The sequence below is a fragment of the Phycodurus eques genome, chromosome 21, assembly GCF_024500275.1.
Source record: "Phycodurus eques isolate BA_2022a chromosome 21, UOR_Pequ_1.1, whole genome shotgun sequence".
Taxonomy (NCBI): Eukaryota; Metazoa; Chordata; class Actinopteri; order Syngnathiformes; family Syngnathidae; genus Phycodurus; species Phycodurus eques.
The window spans coordinates 11,159,263-11,176,602 of record NC_084545.1 but is presented as its reverse complement, the minus strand read 5'-3'; the positions used below and the strand labels follow the sequence as shown (position 1 = coordinate 11,176,602).

Here is a 17,340-nt window from a genome sequence, read left to right as displayed (position 1 = left end):
GGATAAGCGGCTCAGAAAACGGATGGATTTTATAGAGCATCACCTAATGTAAATATTCACAGGACGGAGGGAAAATTCCTGATATATCTGGTATGAATACCCCCCTTGCGTCATGCCACAGCATCTCAACCAGGTTGAGGTCAGGACTATGACTGGACCACTCCAGAACACGTATTTTCTTCTTCTGAAGCCTTCTGTTGTTGATTTGCTTCTGTGTTTTGGATCATCTTCCTGCTGCAATACCCATCCTCTTTTGAGCTTCAACTGTTGCACAGATGGCCTCAAGTTCTTCTGCATCAATATCTTGATAAACCTGTGAATTAATATTTGTTGCAAGCTGTCCAGACCCTGAGAGAACAAAGCACGTCCATTGCATGATGCTCCCTCCACCATGCTTCACAGTTGGGATGATGTTTTGATGTTGGTGTGCTGTGCCATTTTTCCTCCACACAGTGCATTATGTGTTCCACCTAACAATCCAACTTTAATTTTTTCTTTTGCCAGTCAGCTGTGGAACATCCAAGTGTGTTTTATGTGCACCAATGTTTTTTGACAGCAATGGCTTCCTCCTCTTATGAACACAATTCATGTTTTATATATGGTAAATTTCTCAACAGAGGTGTTGGCATGCCTAAGTCTAGCAGCAGTGCTGACGTTTCTCCATTTGTACACAATTCGTCTGTGGACTGATCGAGACTTCTAGAGATACTTTTAGAACCTTTTCCAGCTTTATACACGTCAACAATTCCTAATTGTAGATCTTCTGAGAGCTCTTTTGAGATAGGCATGGTACACATTAGGCAACACTTCTTGACAAGAGAGAATTCCAACCTGGTGATTTTTTTTGTAGCCAAAGCAGCTTTAAGCCTTTCCTTTTCCTCCGTCCTGTGGATGTTTGTTGTTTTCAATACACATGAAAACATATACCATAGTTTGTGTACTATTAGCTTAAGCATTTTTTTTATTCTTGTGATTTAAATGATCAAAATACAATTTATGCAGAAATTTATGGAATGCCAAAGGGTTCACATATTTTTTCCTCACTGTAAATAAGATTTTTTTTATTGACACTCACCAACACAATAATAAACATACAGTATAGTTACATTCATATACATTAAATTTATTTATTAAATACTAAAATAGTTAAATACATTAGGCAGTCATTTTAATTAAAAATAATCTTTTTTTTTGTGTCATTTCATTTGTTGTTTTTGCTGTTGGTTTAGTTGTTTCTGTTGTTGCTACTGTTGTTGCTTTGGATGATTCATTGTAGTTGCTGCCGTTGTAGCTTGCGATGTTGCTCGAATTGGTGGGTATCACAGTGAGAGGTTGACATCTTTCTTCTTGCCGCTGCTCATGCTGTGAATCATGGCAATCATGGCCGAGTGTTCATTGAGCTCGTCCTCGCGCTGCTTGAGCTTGGCCTCCAGCTGACTCTTCTGCAGCTGCAGTGATGATGCCTACGCACGGGCAAAAGTGTAAGCACGAGAAACTGGGAAGGGAGACATCGTGGTTACCTTGATACTAGCGTCCTTCCTGGCCTGCTCAGTCTTGCTCAGCTCCTTCCTCAAAGCATCCAGCGCGTCCTCCAGCTCCTGCCTCTGCAGCTCCTTCTCCTGCCCCTTGTGCGCTGCTTCCCGCAGGTCATCTCGCAGAGCTGACGCCAAAATGCTTCTCGCGTGAGGCAAAATGCTACTGCTAATATCCTATATGTAAGCGTAATACGAATGTGTATGGGCAGCTCTGACCTGCAATGTCATCATCCTTTAGTCGCATGTCTGAACGCAGCGATGTGATCTCCTCCTCCTTCTCCTGCAACAGCAACGCGGTCCTGACCACAGCGAGCAGGCCCAGTGAGTCGTATGCATGCTAACAAACCAACGCAAATGCTAGCATAATAGCCAAAATGCTACATGCCAACATGTCAACTAAAATGCTAACATAGGACCCAAAATGCTTCATGCTAAATAGGGCTGTCAATCAATCATATGATTTTGAGTTAATTTAGGATTAATTGCAATTTTATCGCACATTTTGTGTGTGTGTGTGTGTGTATGTATGTATGTATGTATGTGTATATATATATATATATATATATATATAGTGTAAACTAAAAAGATGGTTTTCAAGTTTTTAATACTCTTATCAACACTAGTGGACCTATACAAATATATCTATTATTGCAACATTTCAAATTCACGCCCAATAAAAAAGTTGGGCATGCACTGTAAGATTGTTACTATAGTCACTGTTCTGTACTGTAAAACTAAACACAAAAAATTACACATATTGTACATTTAAATACAACATACTTAATTGTCAAGTTCAATGTAAAACCACATTGACGGACTAACAAAGATTAGCTTCAAAGTTGCAGTAGTCATATGCCCTTAAATAATGAATAGTCACACACAAATGCTGTAAGAACACATGCAGAAAGAAAATATCAATACTCACAGGCATACATCCTTCCTACTCTGTGAAAATTGAGTTTTACTAATGCAGTTAAATTGCGACTTTCTCCTTCTGGCCATCAAATACACTCTTAGGTGTGTTATCTGCTTGTGCGCACCACACTGCACTTAAGAGGCCAAGGCGCCCACAGCAGAAACAGCACAATAGACAAGGCATACACAACAGGCACAGTACAAGGGTGTTTTTTTTATATAAAAAAAAAAATAATTAAAAAAAAGGTGGCATTCAACACACGAAACTGATTACTGTTGAATGTTTACAATATTACCATATAAATATTTGGACATATTTCCTACTTGTCATGCTGCAGCTGCAGAGCTTGGTGGTTCGTCCTCAGTGCGTCGTTGGTTTTGTTGAGAGTGGCATGAGCTGTCTGAAGCTCCTTCAGCAGACACTCACCTTCATTAAACCTGACAACAAATATCATTCAGTCATTACCTCCGCCACGGTTCTGACGTAGGGCTCAGCGGCCTTGCATATGTCAAGCAGACCAGGAGAAACTCATCCATGCTTTTATCTCAAGTAGAGTTGACTATTTTAATGGTCTTCTGACTGGACTCCCCAAAAAGAGCATAAACAGCTGCAGCTCATTCAGAATGCTGCAGCTCGGGTTCTGACCAGAACAAAGAGGTCAGAGCATATTAATCAAATTCTAAAGTTTTTACACTGGCTTCCAGTCAGCTTTAGAATAGATTTTAAAGTTCCGCTACTGGTCTATAAGTCACTTAAACGGTTTAGGTCCTGAATACATAAAATAAATGCTAATGGGATATAAACCTAGTAGGGCTCTGAGATCGACAAACTCAGGTCAAATAGTGGAGCACAGAGTCCGAACCAAATATAGTGAAGCAGCATTTAGCTTTTATGCTGCACACAAATGGACTAAGTTGCCAACAGAAGTGAGGTCAGCCCCAAGTATGAATGTTTTTAAGTCCAGGTTAAAAACTTCTTTTTTCTCAGGCTTTTTAGAGCATTTCCACTTTTAAATGATATTTCTTGCACTGTACGCTGTTTTAATTGTATTTTAATTATTTTCCCCCTCTTTGTTTTAAATGTTTGTAAGGTGTTTTTTTTCCCTTTGTTTTTAAATGGGCGGAACGGTGGGCGACTGGTTAGAGTGTCTGCCTCACAGTTCAATCCCCGGCCCCGCCTGTGTGGAGTTTGCATGTTCTCCCCGTGCCTGCGTGGGTTTTCTCCGGGCACTCCGGTTTCCTCCCACATCCCAAAAACATGCACGGTAGGTTAATTGACAACTCCAAATTGCCCGTAGGTGTGAATGTGAGTATAATTGTTGTTTGTTTGTATGTGCCCTGCGATTGGCTGGCAACCAGTTCAGGGTGTACCCCGCCTCCTGCCCGATGATAGCTGGGATGGGCTCTAGCACACCCGCGACCCTAGTGAGGAGGAGCGGCTCAGAAAATGGATGGATGGATGTTTTTAAATGCTTTTAATCATGTAAAGCACATTGAGTTACCTTGTGTATGAAATGCACTATATAATTTTTTTTGCTTTGCTTAAAATAAAAATGTCAGATTTATCTTTTCTTCCCTTTTCTTATAGAAAAAAAACAAATAATTAAAAGCAAGTCTTGAGCTTCTTTTTTTCATTTTGGGATTTGCTTTATTTCTCCTGATACTGAACAAGTTATCCACCCTCCCCCACCCCAGAGCATTGGCAATGGCTGGCTAGGTCCAGGCAAATTCCAGCAGTACCACTATGGTCACGTGACCATAATGAGCCAATCAAACCGTTTGTTGACACTTACTCTTGTGGGAGAAAAAAAAACACACAAACGCACAAACTTTTCAATGGCAACTGACCGTGGGTCTGCATGAAGCCTAGACCAGACTGACATCCGCCATTTGAGGATGGCCGCTATACACCATACTACTTGGTATCAAAGGTATTCAAACTGCCACTGTCACAAAGTTTTCTTCTTCTTTTTTTACCACCACCATTCACTTAAAGGTTATTTATTAGACAAAAGGGTATAGCCACACAAATATCCATGGGGAATCCTGCGAAATACGCCAAATGATTGTCAATCGGTATTTCTAGGGATGTTCACAATTTTACACCAGTTAAAGGCAGGACACGTCCCCACATAATGCATATTTTATTGAATATATAGTACAATAATTATTTGCGACATCCTCCCCTTGCTGCGTCCCGTGGTGCCCGCTCCTGCTGATACACTCAACCAGTTCCTCCTGCTCGTGTAGTGACACAGTAACGGTTTGTCAAAAATCTAAACGTGCAATATGCCGGTGACGGCCTATCACCTGCGGCTATGCATTCAGTGTTGAGCACAGGATTGCTTATGAATGAAGCGTAGGACACGTCATCAGCAATGCAGTGACGGATAACTTCTGTATCCGTATTATGTTGATTTCACATTTGTAGTGAGACGGTTGATTTCAATGGCATTCATATGTCTCAGGAAAACTCCACTTTCGAGGAATTATATCATCTCTTGGACTTCAGTGAGTCACGCCTCTCAAGTCATTTCACGCAAATAAGCCGGGTAGGTACGGTTGTGTGGCAGAAGTCATTGGGGGAAAATCGGCGCACCTTGAGGGCATGCAAGCCAGGTGCTAAAAAAGACACTTACGCAGGAATATTGCCAAGATTTTCTTTGCGTTTGGTAGAGTGAGCGCACCTGTGGAGCAGGGAGTTGTAGGTGGCTTTGAGGGCCTGGTGCTCCTCTGAGGCCAGCTGCAGTCTAGCGTTGTGCTGCAGCAGCTCCTCCGTGTCAGCCTTGGAGCGCTGCGCCTCCTCCAGCTGGACGCCCAGCTCGCCCTGAAGGTCTTCACGCCGCCGCTCTGCCTCCTTCAGAAGACTGGCCAGCTTGCGGGCCTTCATGTTACACGAACAAAGTTTGCATTCATTATTCTCCCAGCAGAGAGGGTAAAAGATGAACATGCTCACCTCGGCCTCGGCCTGAGCTCGCTGGAAGTGATGCTGAGCAAGGAGGCGGTCGGCCTGAGACAGCGCAACTGCCTTCGCTTCCAGCAGGTCCTGAAGGCGACTCTCCTCAGACTGAAGACCAGATTAGGACTGAACAAACACTCGGCAAAACTAAAGATGTAAAAATGACGAACGGTGGAAGGAAAAAGTATGTGAACCCTGAGGAATTTCTTAACTTTCTGCATAAATGTTTCAACAAATGTAGTCTGACTTTGTCTTGAGCTAAATCACAAGAACAAACTATACCACACAAACAATTATAACACTTATTATAATTATTATTGATCAGACTATAGCTGATGACAAATTTATGCAGAAATTTAAGAAATTCCAAGAGTGTTCACATACTTTTTCCTTCCACTCTGAAAGTAACTCTTCCTCTAACTGCATTACTATTACCAGCTATCCCATAACAATGATGCACACTTTCAAGCTTTCAAATGTATACATAAATGTTTGAGTAACAAAGTGGATTACCAGTGCATATGTGCTTCAAAGGGGACATATGATTTAAAAGTGACTTTACGTCATTCACTGCCAGCTGTTTTTAAATCAGAGCATTTTGACTGATGTTTCAAGACTCACAGAATAGTGTGTTGTCCTGCAATAGAAGAATACTGCTTACTGCGAGTGCGGCGAGCTTCTGTTCGTAGACGTCAATGATGTCAGACACGTGCGCGTCCTTGGCCTGCTCCTGCAGCTACAAACCACAAAAGGACAGCACTCAGCTCACCATCACGATCAGAGGAACAGAAATGAAGTAGACAGGAAATGCGTTCAAAGACCTCCATGGCGCTGTGGAGCTTCTCCACCAGGCTGTGAACACCGTTGGACGAGGCTGACACATCCAGTCCGCGGGCGTTCGTACGAGGAGGCTGGACTTCTTGCACGGCAACACGCTTGACGGACAGCTTGGCCTCCCTCTGCCGGTAAGCGTTGTTGGCGGCCATGCTCTCACCGAGGCTGGAGAGGACAGTAGACTTTAAAAGAGTCCCACGCATTTACAGTGGAACCCCGATTTAACGGACCGTGAACCAACAAACTTCAAATTTAACAGACATAAAATAGTGTCCGATTGGAACTCAAAACGTCCCTTTGTAGCAGGACAGAGTCAACAGACAGACTGGTACTCGTATTTCCAGGTTGCGCTGCTGTTGTCACAGATATGAAGACTAGATCCGGCTAACCGACATGCCTACGTAGGGGTGTTCCCATCAAGGGAAAATGCATGGACATTAGCTTAGCGTTGCCATAGGCAGGCAGCTCAAAAGGTATGTGTCGTATGATATACCTATTTATATCTTTATTTTACCAAGGTGCTCGTTGTGTACATCTCTCAAACATGCTATACTGGTTTTATATGAATTTTCTTTTGCATTTTTTTTTTTTTGTCATGCCCTTCTCTATTGCGTCCAATCGTAACAGAGGTAGGAAAAGGTAGCATGACAACCTCGCGGCTCATGAAAGCGACCTTTGACTTGCCGCCATCACCACCACAACGACATTCTCCCACCAGCTGCATGCCATTATCACCAAGCACCAGCGATCACAACACTTTCACTCACACTTATTCACAATACTTTTGCACTATACTAGGTGTTTTGAAACCATTGAAGAAAGTGATTCAAATTAACGGACAAGCGGCTTTAACGGACAACCCCTCCACCCTATTAGTCAGTTAAATCGAGGTTCCACTGTTTTCACAATTTTAAACAGTAAATTGACACCTCCTGCAAATACAGTAGGTTTGTAATTGGCTATAGATCCCACAAGATGGCGCCAAAGCACAATTTCTGTCTAAATTAAACTTCTCAACTCAACTTCAAGACTTCCTGGTGGTGGCAAAGCAAAGCTGTTGTCTAACCAAAGCTCATCAATTAACTTCAGCATAGTTCCCTGGCACTAAGATGCCGCTGAAGCACTTTTTCTGTCAAAACGGCACTACTTCGACATTGTTTCTTGGCACCAAGCGGCCACAAGATGGTGCCAAATGAATGCTTTTATTTAAATAAAATATATTTTTAAAAAAAGGGAATTTGCGAAAGCCGAACCGTGAATACACAGGGGCTCCCTGTACACCTCACCCCCATGTCAACAATTTAGCCGAACATTATTATTATTACCCAAACTATTTGCATACAACCTTTAAATAATTCCCTTTTAATGATAATATGTCCGCTTTAACCTGACTGAACAGTCAAACTCACACCAGTGACGGGAAGTCCGGGAGTGCCACGGCCTCTAAGAGTAGAGCAAAGCCGGTCTGCACGTGCTCTCTGTGATGCGATGTCAAGGCCAGTGCGAGGGGTGTGGCTATCCTCTGGTCCTGAACACATGGGATAGGGGTAGGCAAGAAAGGGGAGTAAAGGTGAAAATGAGCGAGGGAGATGATGATGATGAGGTAGCAGAGAGAAGGACGGAGGTCACCTGTAGCATCCGGTAGAAGCTGGTCTCCATGTCGCTCACCTGCTGCCGCAGTTTGCTCATCAACTCCAAAGTACTGAGCAGAGCCTCAGCACACACCTGACTGCGCACACAGACACACACACACATTGAAAAAGAAAGTGAATATCACACAAACACACAATTTATCATCACACACCATACAGTGCGAGTTGATTGGCAGACCTGAGGCTGTTGTCTGTACCGGGAGGCAGCCAGGCCAAGGGGCTGTTACCATGACAACAGGCGAGCAGTATCTCCACCTGCGAGAGGCACAACTGGGCGCTCACCTGGTGTGAGACCAGCGCCCGCGTGGCGTCATCGCTGCACAGGAGTAAACCAGTTAAGGGTTTTGGGCAAACAAAACACTGCACGGTTTAAACAGTCACAAGTGTCTTTTCATTTGGTATCGTTTGTGAAGGACTTTTTTTTTTTTTGTCCAATCAGAGCTCTGCCCCCACTATATTAATCTAATCTGCCCAGAACCTTCACAATCACCAGTGCTGGCCTATAGAACTTCAACTACATTAGCAATGGGACTGTTTGTTCAATTAATCAGATTTCAAATTCGCCTCAGAGACATAGTGCTGCCCCTTGATGATGTCAGCATTTTTATGCCCTCTGATTGGCTGGTCAGCCTAAACTAAGTTCGATCAGCAAAACACATCTGTAGCGATCAGCACATAATAGATTTGATAATTGTCATCTTTGGTAAGCAAGATGCATGATCTTATACTTTTCAAGTTTGTCATTGATAAAATATTGATTTTAAAATGCTCCACATTATGTACGGTACAGTTGCTCGCTGTTGTATTGCTCTTTTTTTAATGATAGTGATACATTGTATAATTGTGATGTAATAGTGGCACAATGGATGAGGAGGATATCAAGTAGCACTCCGTTGACATGAATGATGCGCTCGCCGTGTTGCCTCAGGTGGGTGTCGTCATGGGCGGTGGGGTCCAGGCCCTTAACAAAATCCAGCACAACAGGAAGGAGCATTTCCACAAAAATGTGGACACCGTCAGGCATGCTGGCGGCACGCAATGCGTCCTGGACAAAGACAGTTACACGTGTGGTCACATGCCACAATCTGTTGGCGACACTTCCTGTATAGGGCTGGGTGAGGAGGCCAATAAAATGAAATCACAGATATTTTCACAAAAATAAAGATTTCCGATTTTAATAAATTTTTTTCCCCTTTCACTTATAGAAAAAGCAAATGACGACATCCAAAACATGCTTCACAAATAATTCTTTACATTCTATTGGTTATTACTATATGTTTTATGAAGTACAATATTATGCAGAGCTATTTTCCTTATTAAAAAAACTGTAGGTAATTTTTTTAGGTGGGGCTGAAATGGATTAATTGCATTTCTATTCATTTCAATGGGTAATGGTGACTTGAGATGTTTTGTGATACAAGCGTGGTCATGGTACAAATTACACTCTTATCTCAAGTCGGCCTGCAGCTATTGATTATTTTAATACTCATTTAATCTTTAATTAGAGAGTACTGCGCAAGTTCAAAAGTTTAAACAGCTTCCGGAAAGAAGCTGTTCCTCAGCCAGGTGGTCCTGCACCGGATGTTCCATAGGCTTCTGCCTGAGGGGAAAGGATGAAATAGAAGGTGTGCAGGTGGGTAGAGTCTTTGATAATGCACAGAGCCTTCTTTCTGGATCTGCTGGTGGTAGGAAGGCTGTTCCCCACAATCTTCTAAACAGCCTATACTGTCCTTTGTAGTGCCTTCCTGGCTGCAGCCGAGCAGTTGCTGTGCCACACCGCTCCCCAGTCTGGCACATTGTTTACAAAATGTGTCCAGTAGAAATGCTGAGAGTGTTGAAAGCAAGTGAGGCCATCAAAGCAATATCAATATGTAAAATATTCTACCACCAATTAAACACCTCTTTTCAAGGAAAAAAATGGCCTAACCAGTAAAACCATAGCTGAAATTCCCCGTTTTAATTGCAAAGCAATACAAGTACATCAGGAAACATTTAATGGCCATAATTAGTTTTACCTGACCCCCTTACACGAGGCAACAGGAATCTAGGAAAATTTCACCAGCACTGTCCAGTATTGAGGTGTTAATTTCAGTCACCTTGTTTGAATTGTTGGCTAAAATGTTATTGAATCGATTACAAACCACTGAATCATTTCGGATTGGATCGTTGTAAATGAACCAATACCGAGTCCAATCGGCAACCACAAATAGAATCGTTGTTAAACGAATTGTTATACCCCTAATAGTTGGGGAGTAGAGATGGGTGAATAATTCAGACCATAGCTTTGGATGAAGGTTCCTGTTCCCTACCGTACCTCCAGCAGTTCTTTGAGCAGCCGCAGCACCTGCAGCGAGCAGGCCTCGGCGCCCCCCACAGGTGAGCTGAGCCAGTGCACCAGTGCCACCCCAGACTCAGCCTTGGGTTCCAGCGCTGCCCCTTGCCTCCGACTCGCCACCCTGAGCTTGGGTCCCACCGGTTTAAAGAGCACCTGGCACAGCAGCGGGCGCAGACCTGACACACCGCACATGGCGAGGAGCAGCTCCAGAACCTGCCAACGCACAACATCCAAGCTACAAGGATAATCAACTTTGCGTAAAGCACACGTGTGCAGGCACACAGCTCACCTTGGCCGCTGAGTCGACATCATTTGACTGCAATAATCCGAAAAGCTGAGAGGCACACGCTGAGAAGTACTGGTACCTGCAAAACAAAACAAAACTGCTTTATGACACTGTGTATGGGCCTGTGTGCCTGCGTGTGTGCGTGCGTGTGCTGTACCGAGTGAGATAATCTGCGATTTTTGGGTTGTGCAAGATATCAACCAGAAGATCAGCAGAGTATTTTCGTGTCAGGGTGCCGTCACCATTGACAATGATGTTGAAGACCAGCTGAAAGGTCTGGTGGATGTTCTTGGCACCAAAGACCTGTGGCGGAAACCACGCATGTAAACGCACACATATACAAACACAACAAAACATGGAAACACTTACACACACAAAACAAAAAACTCACAGAAATACACACAAAGCACAAACGTACACAAAAACAGAAGCGCGCACATGCATACAGAAACAATTTGAAAACAAGAAAACAGACACACACAAAAAATACACACGGACAATCAGAAATGTATAAAACAAAAGGAAACGCACAAACACGTAGAAAAAGAAATGTACACATACGAAAGAAGCAGAAACACACTCCAGCATACACATGCACAAACAAACACGCAGACAAAAGCAAACAGACACGCACACAGGAATACAAACAGAGAAACAGACACACAAACACAAAGACACACAAACAGAGACACACAATACCCTCTTGTTATGAATCAAAGTTGAGGAGCAACTTTTCACAACTAGTGCATGACAATAAATGAAGCCGTAAACAAAAGGTCACCAAATCGCTGCAGCGACCGTTTCCACACCCACCTTCTCGCCGACATTCTCGTTGAGAGTCAGGCTGGCCAGGATGGACAACGTGAACACCACCATGGTCAGACTGTTGCGGGCCAGAAAGTTGATCAGTGTCCTGTAAAACGGCTTCACATTGTCCTGTTTTAGTAGATTTTTAAGAAGAACAGTTAAGTCGTATTTCACTTTTTGTTGCTACTTTATACTGTATATAGTGGACCTAGATAGCTCCACAAAATGCCCACTAAAAATCCCTTTGTAGTGATTAAGGAGTCGGGAATGAGTGAACCCAGTAACTGCGTTGGGAAATATTCACTTATTCCCGATTCCCTCATCACTAGCTAAAGTTTCGAGTGAACAATATAAAAAGGTGGAGGTACGCTGGTGAACGGGAACCTCAATCCATGGCAAACTCACTATGTAAAACATAATACACAGCAGCGCTGACACTCACCAGTGACTTGATATGATTCTGCACAGCTTGGTTATCACGACACAGGTTGGCCATGAGGCCGAGGCATGGCATGATGATGTCATCACTTTGCGACTGGCTGCAAGGAACGATGTAGCTCGGTATGATTGGCTGGTGGTGAAACATGAACTACATGCGTATATGTCTGTGTATGTACATACAGGTGCATCTCAAATGACAATATTGTGAAAACAATGTATTTCAGTAGTGATGCCTTGAGATATGGGCTTAATTTGTTCTGTGGCCACGGTCGTATCGCAAATCTTGTATGTCTGTAAATGCAGTTACAGTGTTACCTCGCTATATCACGGTTCACCTTTTGCATATTCAGTGCATCGCGCATAAGTCCCCGTTTTGCAGGATTTTGAGTGTAAGAAGTACTTTATTGGGTGGTAAATTAAACGCTTCCTCGCTTAAAACATTAAAACTGAAAAAAAAAGGGGGGGGGGTGAAGAGAAAATTAAACGCAATACAAGGAATGTAAATAGTGTAGAGTACTACTTTGCATTATTGTATAAGTTTAAAAGGTGTTTAACAGTATAGAAGGTTTTTATAAGAGTATGGTGAAGATTAAAAGGAGTGCAGGGAAGATTAATAAGCATCTGGGGAGGTTCATACCGCTTTAAAATATGTAAAAAAATAATTTAAAATAATATGCACTCGCCACTTCGGGAACTTCACCACTTGTGGGGGTTGTCCGTAACCTAACCCACACCGTAGTTCAAAATCAAAAAGTTAAACTGTATACAGTATAGATTTACCACACAGAAGACAATCCGTTTTTGTATTCAAACTTGGATGATTGTATCTTAAAGCTAACGAAAACCCCAAATTCATCATCTCAAAATTAGATTACATGAAAAACCTTCAAAATGAATTTTAATACAGAAATTTGGCAGGAATTGGCCTTCTGAATTTTTTGGTGTGTATAATGAATCCTTATGATTAAAAAAAAATAATAATTATTACAATTAATCGAGATGCACCTGTGTGTACATATACTGTATACCCGTCTTACATGTTGGACATGAGGAAGCCGATGAGTTCGTGGACGTAGTTTGTGGACGGGAAGATGCGAGTTTTGTAGGTCAGCTTCTGCAGCAACTGTAAACTCTTCAAACAGACTACTGCATTACTGTGCAGTTTGCACACTTGATGACGGGTGGGCAGGCACACCAAACACAACTATTTGTATACAAACATTCAAAAGATAATCTTCTTTAATTATACAGCAAAAGCCCAGCTATATCATGGATTTTAAAGGACTTTTACAGTGTACAGACGAGTCCAAATTTAGAATTGCATGCCCTCAGTATAGTACCACAATGTGCTACAACATGCCAGGGATTAATGATGTCTGCTGGAAGACATGCAGTGTAATGAATAGCAAGGAGGAGAGACTCAAATTAACTCCAGTCTTTGTTCCCACAGAGCAGAGTATCAGTAAATATACGCTTATGAGTATGGTCGGATGCTCTGTTTATATGTTGACGTAGCCGTTGTTTAAAGGTTTAAAACTAACGTAACATCTATGCTAATTTCTGTTAGGTGTTTTATGACGTTTTGCATTATAGGTTAGCATTATGCTGAGATTCGTTACACGCAATGATATGGTTTAGCTGAATATTTTGATATTCAAGAATACATACAGATGTGCTCATATGTTGCATTACCCTGGCAGAACTTAAATATTGGCAATTTTGTGGAAAATGAAACCGGATGGGGACCAGCTCATTATTGTCTTTACTGCTACATATAAATGTAAAAACGTTTTGTTATATAATTCAGCTATTCTGAAATGCCGTATACTGTAGTTTAGTACTACCCCCATTGGGGGGAAAATTTTTTTGCCTGATTACATCTTGTAAATTCTGCCAGTAAATAAATTTTATTGTACTATGAAATGAGAGGCAAATGACTAACCTGCAGTACCAGAGTGTCACCTGGGGTAGCGCTGTGACGATGAATGAGCGAGGCCAGGATGCTGATGAGGTTGAAGTTACAGTGAAGCATTGTCCTGCTGTCATCATCACATGCTGGGGGGAGATGAAGAGTTGACGATGAACCACTCCATGAGAACATTGGTTCAGAGAAAATAAATAAATAGAGAAAAAGTGTACAGTACCGAGCTGCGACAGCAAGGACACGATGGCGCCGGCTACAATGGGACACGTGTTAGTGTTTCCGGTTAGCTCCACCAGCCCGTGGACGCACTCAGTGGGCAACAGCTGACCCGAGGACAGCAGATGGTCACATTTGAGGGCGGAAACTTCCTGCAAACATTACAAGGTGTGAGATAAAAGAGATTGGCTCTCTTTTTTATCAAATAAAACTCCAAAAACAGTTTTATAGTCGAATCTAAAATATGGAGGTACAATCAAAGAGTTTGACTTTTATTGTCTTTGTTTTAGGTTTAAAGCAATAAATACTGACACAAAACGGTGACTCTGCTTCTAGCTCACAGGCAACAAACCAGTGTTACATCAAAAGCATTAATTTAATACTGCTAGTGCTACTACTACTTTCAAGTATGACCACTCTTTTCATTCCTCCTTCTGCCCTCCCTGTCAAGTTTATTGTTTCTGTTCGTACACTGCCAAATCCACCAAATATGAATGTTCCCTTCCTTATTTCCACCGCGTTGAGAAGCATTTTGATGTTGGTCTCTGAAAAAATAGGCGTCAAGTTCATCCATAACAAATTCTCTCTGTCTTTATGGACCTTGCTTTGTGCACTGGTGCACATGTTGGAACAGGAAGGGGTAATCCCCAAACTGTTTGACTGTCAAAAATCTCTTCGTATGCTGAAGCATTCAGAATTCCTTTCACTGGAGGTCAGGGGCGAATATTTCGGACATTTCCAACTTTGTGGGAACGGTTTGGAGATGGCCCCTTCCTGTTCCAACATGATTGTGCATCATTGCACAAATCAAAGCTCAGAAAAGTTTGATGTGGATGAACTTGACTGGCGTGCACAATCCTGACCTCAACCCAATAGAACACTTTTGGATGAATTAGAGCGGAGACTGAGAGCCAGGCCTTCTCGTCCAACTTTAGTCATCAAATGGTCATAAATTCCCATAAACTACACTTTGTGGAAAACCTTCCCAGAAGAGTTTAAACTGTTATAACTGCAGATGGGCGGCACGGTGGGCGACTGGTTAGCACTTCTGCCTCACAGTTCTGAGGTCTGGGGTTCAAATACCACCCTCGCCTGTGTGGAGTTTGCATGTTCTCCCCGTGCCTGCGTGGGTTTTCTCTGTTTTCCTCCCACATCCCAAAAACATGCGTGATAGGTTGATTGAAGACTCTAAATTGCCCTTAGCTGTGAATGAGTGCGCGAATGGTTGTTTGTTTATATGTGCCCTGCGATTGGCTGGCGACCAGTTCAGGGTGTACCCCACCTCTCGCCTGAAGATAGCTGGGATAGGCTCCAGCACGCCCGCGACCCTAGTGAGGAGATAGCGGTACGGAAGATGGATGGATGGATAACTGCAGAGGGTGGACCAATGTCATATTAAACCCTATGGATTAAGATTCGGATGTCTCTTAAATTCATATCAGAGTCAAGGCAGTTGAGCGAATGCTTTTGGCAATATATTGTAATTACACTTTTGAACACATAAAAGAACATTGACTTTTCAACAGTGTCATCTTTATAATTTTGGACTTTTTAATTGAACATTCACTTATCTTGGATGTCATATGAATTCATATTGTCGAAATTTTGCACATTTGTCATTAGGTCAACATGGGATGGTATGCTGGTTTTCCACAAATACCCATATACTGCAACAAACTATTTTTAAATTATTTACATTTCATTATGTTTTGTTATCAGTTTATTATTTCTGTAAAGAAAAGAACTGGTCGTTAATTCCAAAATAATGAGCTATGGTTTTAATCCACTGTTTAGAGGAAACATCCAAGGGTCCTGCTGCTGCATTCATTCAAAATTAATTAAAGTAAACAAATGAAATGAGTTATAATCACTTTGAGAAAGTAATTGAAACAGTTGTAATACTATTACATTTTCATCAGGGTAACTTATAATTGTAACCAACTACATTTGCAAAGTAATCTTCCCAACACTGCCTAACAATAATACTACGTACAACCGCGATAAAATATTCAAGTGAGTCACCTGTACTTGTTTGAGGAGCTGCGCCGCACTGTGAGCGTTCCTGCCGCCTTCATACTGATGCATGGCGAGCAGCAGCGCCTTCATTGATGTCGTTGTGTCCATCCCGTGAAAAAAATAAAACCCCCACAAATCTGTGTAATATAATAACCTGTTATATCAATTATGTGAGAGCGATTCAAAACACGAAGCAGCGGCGCGACACTTTAGAAGGCCGACGACGTCCAACTCAAAGCAAAGCTAGCAAGCGGTTAGATTGGCGACATGGAAGCCATTTAAAAACGTTTGTTTCTCGCTCCACCTCGAACAGTCTTCGTCGCGGCCATTAAATAATACATAAATAAAAAAATAGAGATGTTTATTGTCGATAATTTGTGCTCATTCTTACGTCTTCAAAGTACGGTGACTGCTGACTTCCTCCCGCTCGGAGCTTCGAACTGCAGTGGAACAGACCAAGTCGAAAAGATGGAGGTGTGTGTGAGTTCAACAAAACTTCAATGATACGGTTAACATAGATTACTGTGGAAGATAACCACAGATATAAAATAATAGATTTTTATTTTATTTTACAGTGTATTAAGTTTTAATGCTTTTTATTTCAATATTGTTGATCATTAAAATAACATACTCCACCCTCAAGATGGACTGAACGAGCGGGCGAAATTCTTTGAAGAGAAAACTCGACAAACACAAATTCAACACAAACTTTTGTTCACTTAATTTAATATTTTAGTCGCCATGTGTCCACTAACATTTTTGCACGTGTTAGATTTAAAGCATAAACGTAAAATTGTTTCTATTCCTATGACGTCATATGTCTTTCCGGGTGGCAAAAGCAGAGTCGTTTCCAATGGCACCACTTGTAAATAAATAAAATGTCAAATAAAATTAACAAAAAAATAAAAATTAGGAAATGTCATTTGAATAATTCTATTAGGCAGAAGTTGATAAAACATGGGAACTCTATTTGGCTGTATGATTTTTCTGATGTCAAAATTAACATGTATTGCCATTTTAAATTCATCCTGAAATTTCGGCCAAAAGTCCAATATTACAAACTTGCACAGTAGTGCACTGTAATGCAAAAATTGAAAGACTTTTAAAATGGTGGTGATTCAACATAAAGCAATTAAGTGGGCTGTGATGTAAATCAATTAAACCCCCCATTAATCTGTCAGGTTGGAGTCCTGTACAATCGTTGTCTCGCTCCCGAATATGTATGAATGAAAGCTAAATAAATGACTGCTTTAAGACTGGATTTGCATTTTATTTGTGCTATTTAAGAGGTAGTTGTGGTGTAGCTTTAGCTGAGCATTTTCATCCGAACAACAAAAATGTGTGTGCGCGTGTGCTCGAGCAGCGAGAGGTTTGTTGGGGGGATTCCGGCCTTTACACATTCATGTAAGTCAACATGGAA

General features: G+C 41.9%; 1 protein-coding gene across 4 annotated transcripts; it reads right to left on the bottom strand.

The window, feature by feature from the left end:
• Positions 1-1,092: 1,092 nt before the first annotated feature.
• cip2a (cellular inhibitor of PP2A) lies at positions 1,093-16,359 on the bottom strand. Of its 4 annotated transcripts, none has more exons than XM_061666306.1 (22): positions 16,312-16,359; positions 15,927-16,057; positions 13,909-14,056; positions 13,707-13,819; positions 12,802-12,896; positions 11,766-11,862; positions 11,330-11,452; positions 10,674-10,819; positions 10,520-10,595; positions 10,210-10,443; positions 8,775-8,940; positions 8,074-8,221; positions 7,873-7,972; positions 7,653-7,771; positions 6,231-6,408; positions 6,071-6,145; positions 5,407-5,517; positions 5,138-5,334; positions 2,775-2,888; positions 1,752-1,834; positions 1,521-1,660; positions 1,093-1,463 (listed from the first exon to the last, which is right to left on the bottom strand). In XM_061666306.1, the coding sequence occupies exons 2-22, from the start codon at positions 16,026-16,028 to the stop codon at positions 1,320-1,322; spliced, it is 2,709 nt and encodes a 902-aa protein (XP_061522290.1). In that variant the 5' UTR covers positions 16,029-16,057; positions 16,312-16,359; the 3' UTR covers positions 1,093-1,319. The 4 variants fall into 4 exon arrangements, with proteins under 4 accessions (XP_061522290.1, XP_061522292.1, XP_061522291.1 ...); XM_061666308.1 differs by having other exon boundaries at positions 1,093-1,448; XM_061666307.1 differs by having other exon boundaries at positions 6,071-6,139.
• Between the last annotated feature and the right edge of the window lie 981 nt (positions 16,360-17,340).

Excerpts from the sequence above, each read along its gene's own strand:
- cip2a (XM_061666306.1), bottom strand. The coding sequence starts at position 16,028 with ATGGACACAACGACATCAATGAAGGCGCTGCTGCTCGCCATGCATCAG. Across the intron at positions 7,973-8,073 it reads GGTACAGACAACAGCCTCAG|TCAGGTGTGTGCTGAGGCTC; the intron begins GTCTGCCAATCA and ends CTGTGTGCGCAG. Across the intron at positions 1,661-1,751 it reads AAAGGATGATGACATTGCAG|CTCTGCGAGATGACCTGCGG; the intron begins GTCAGAGCTGCC and ends TTTTGGCGTCAG.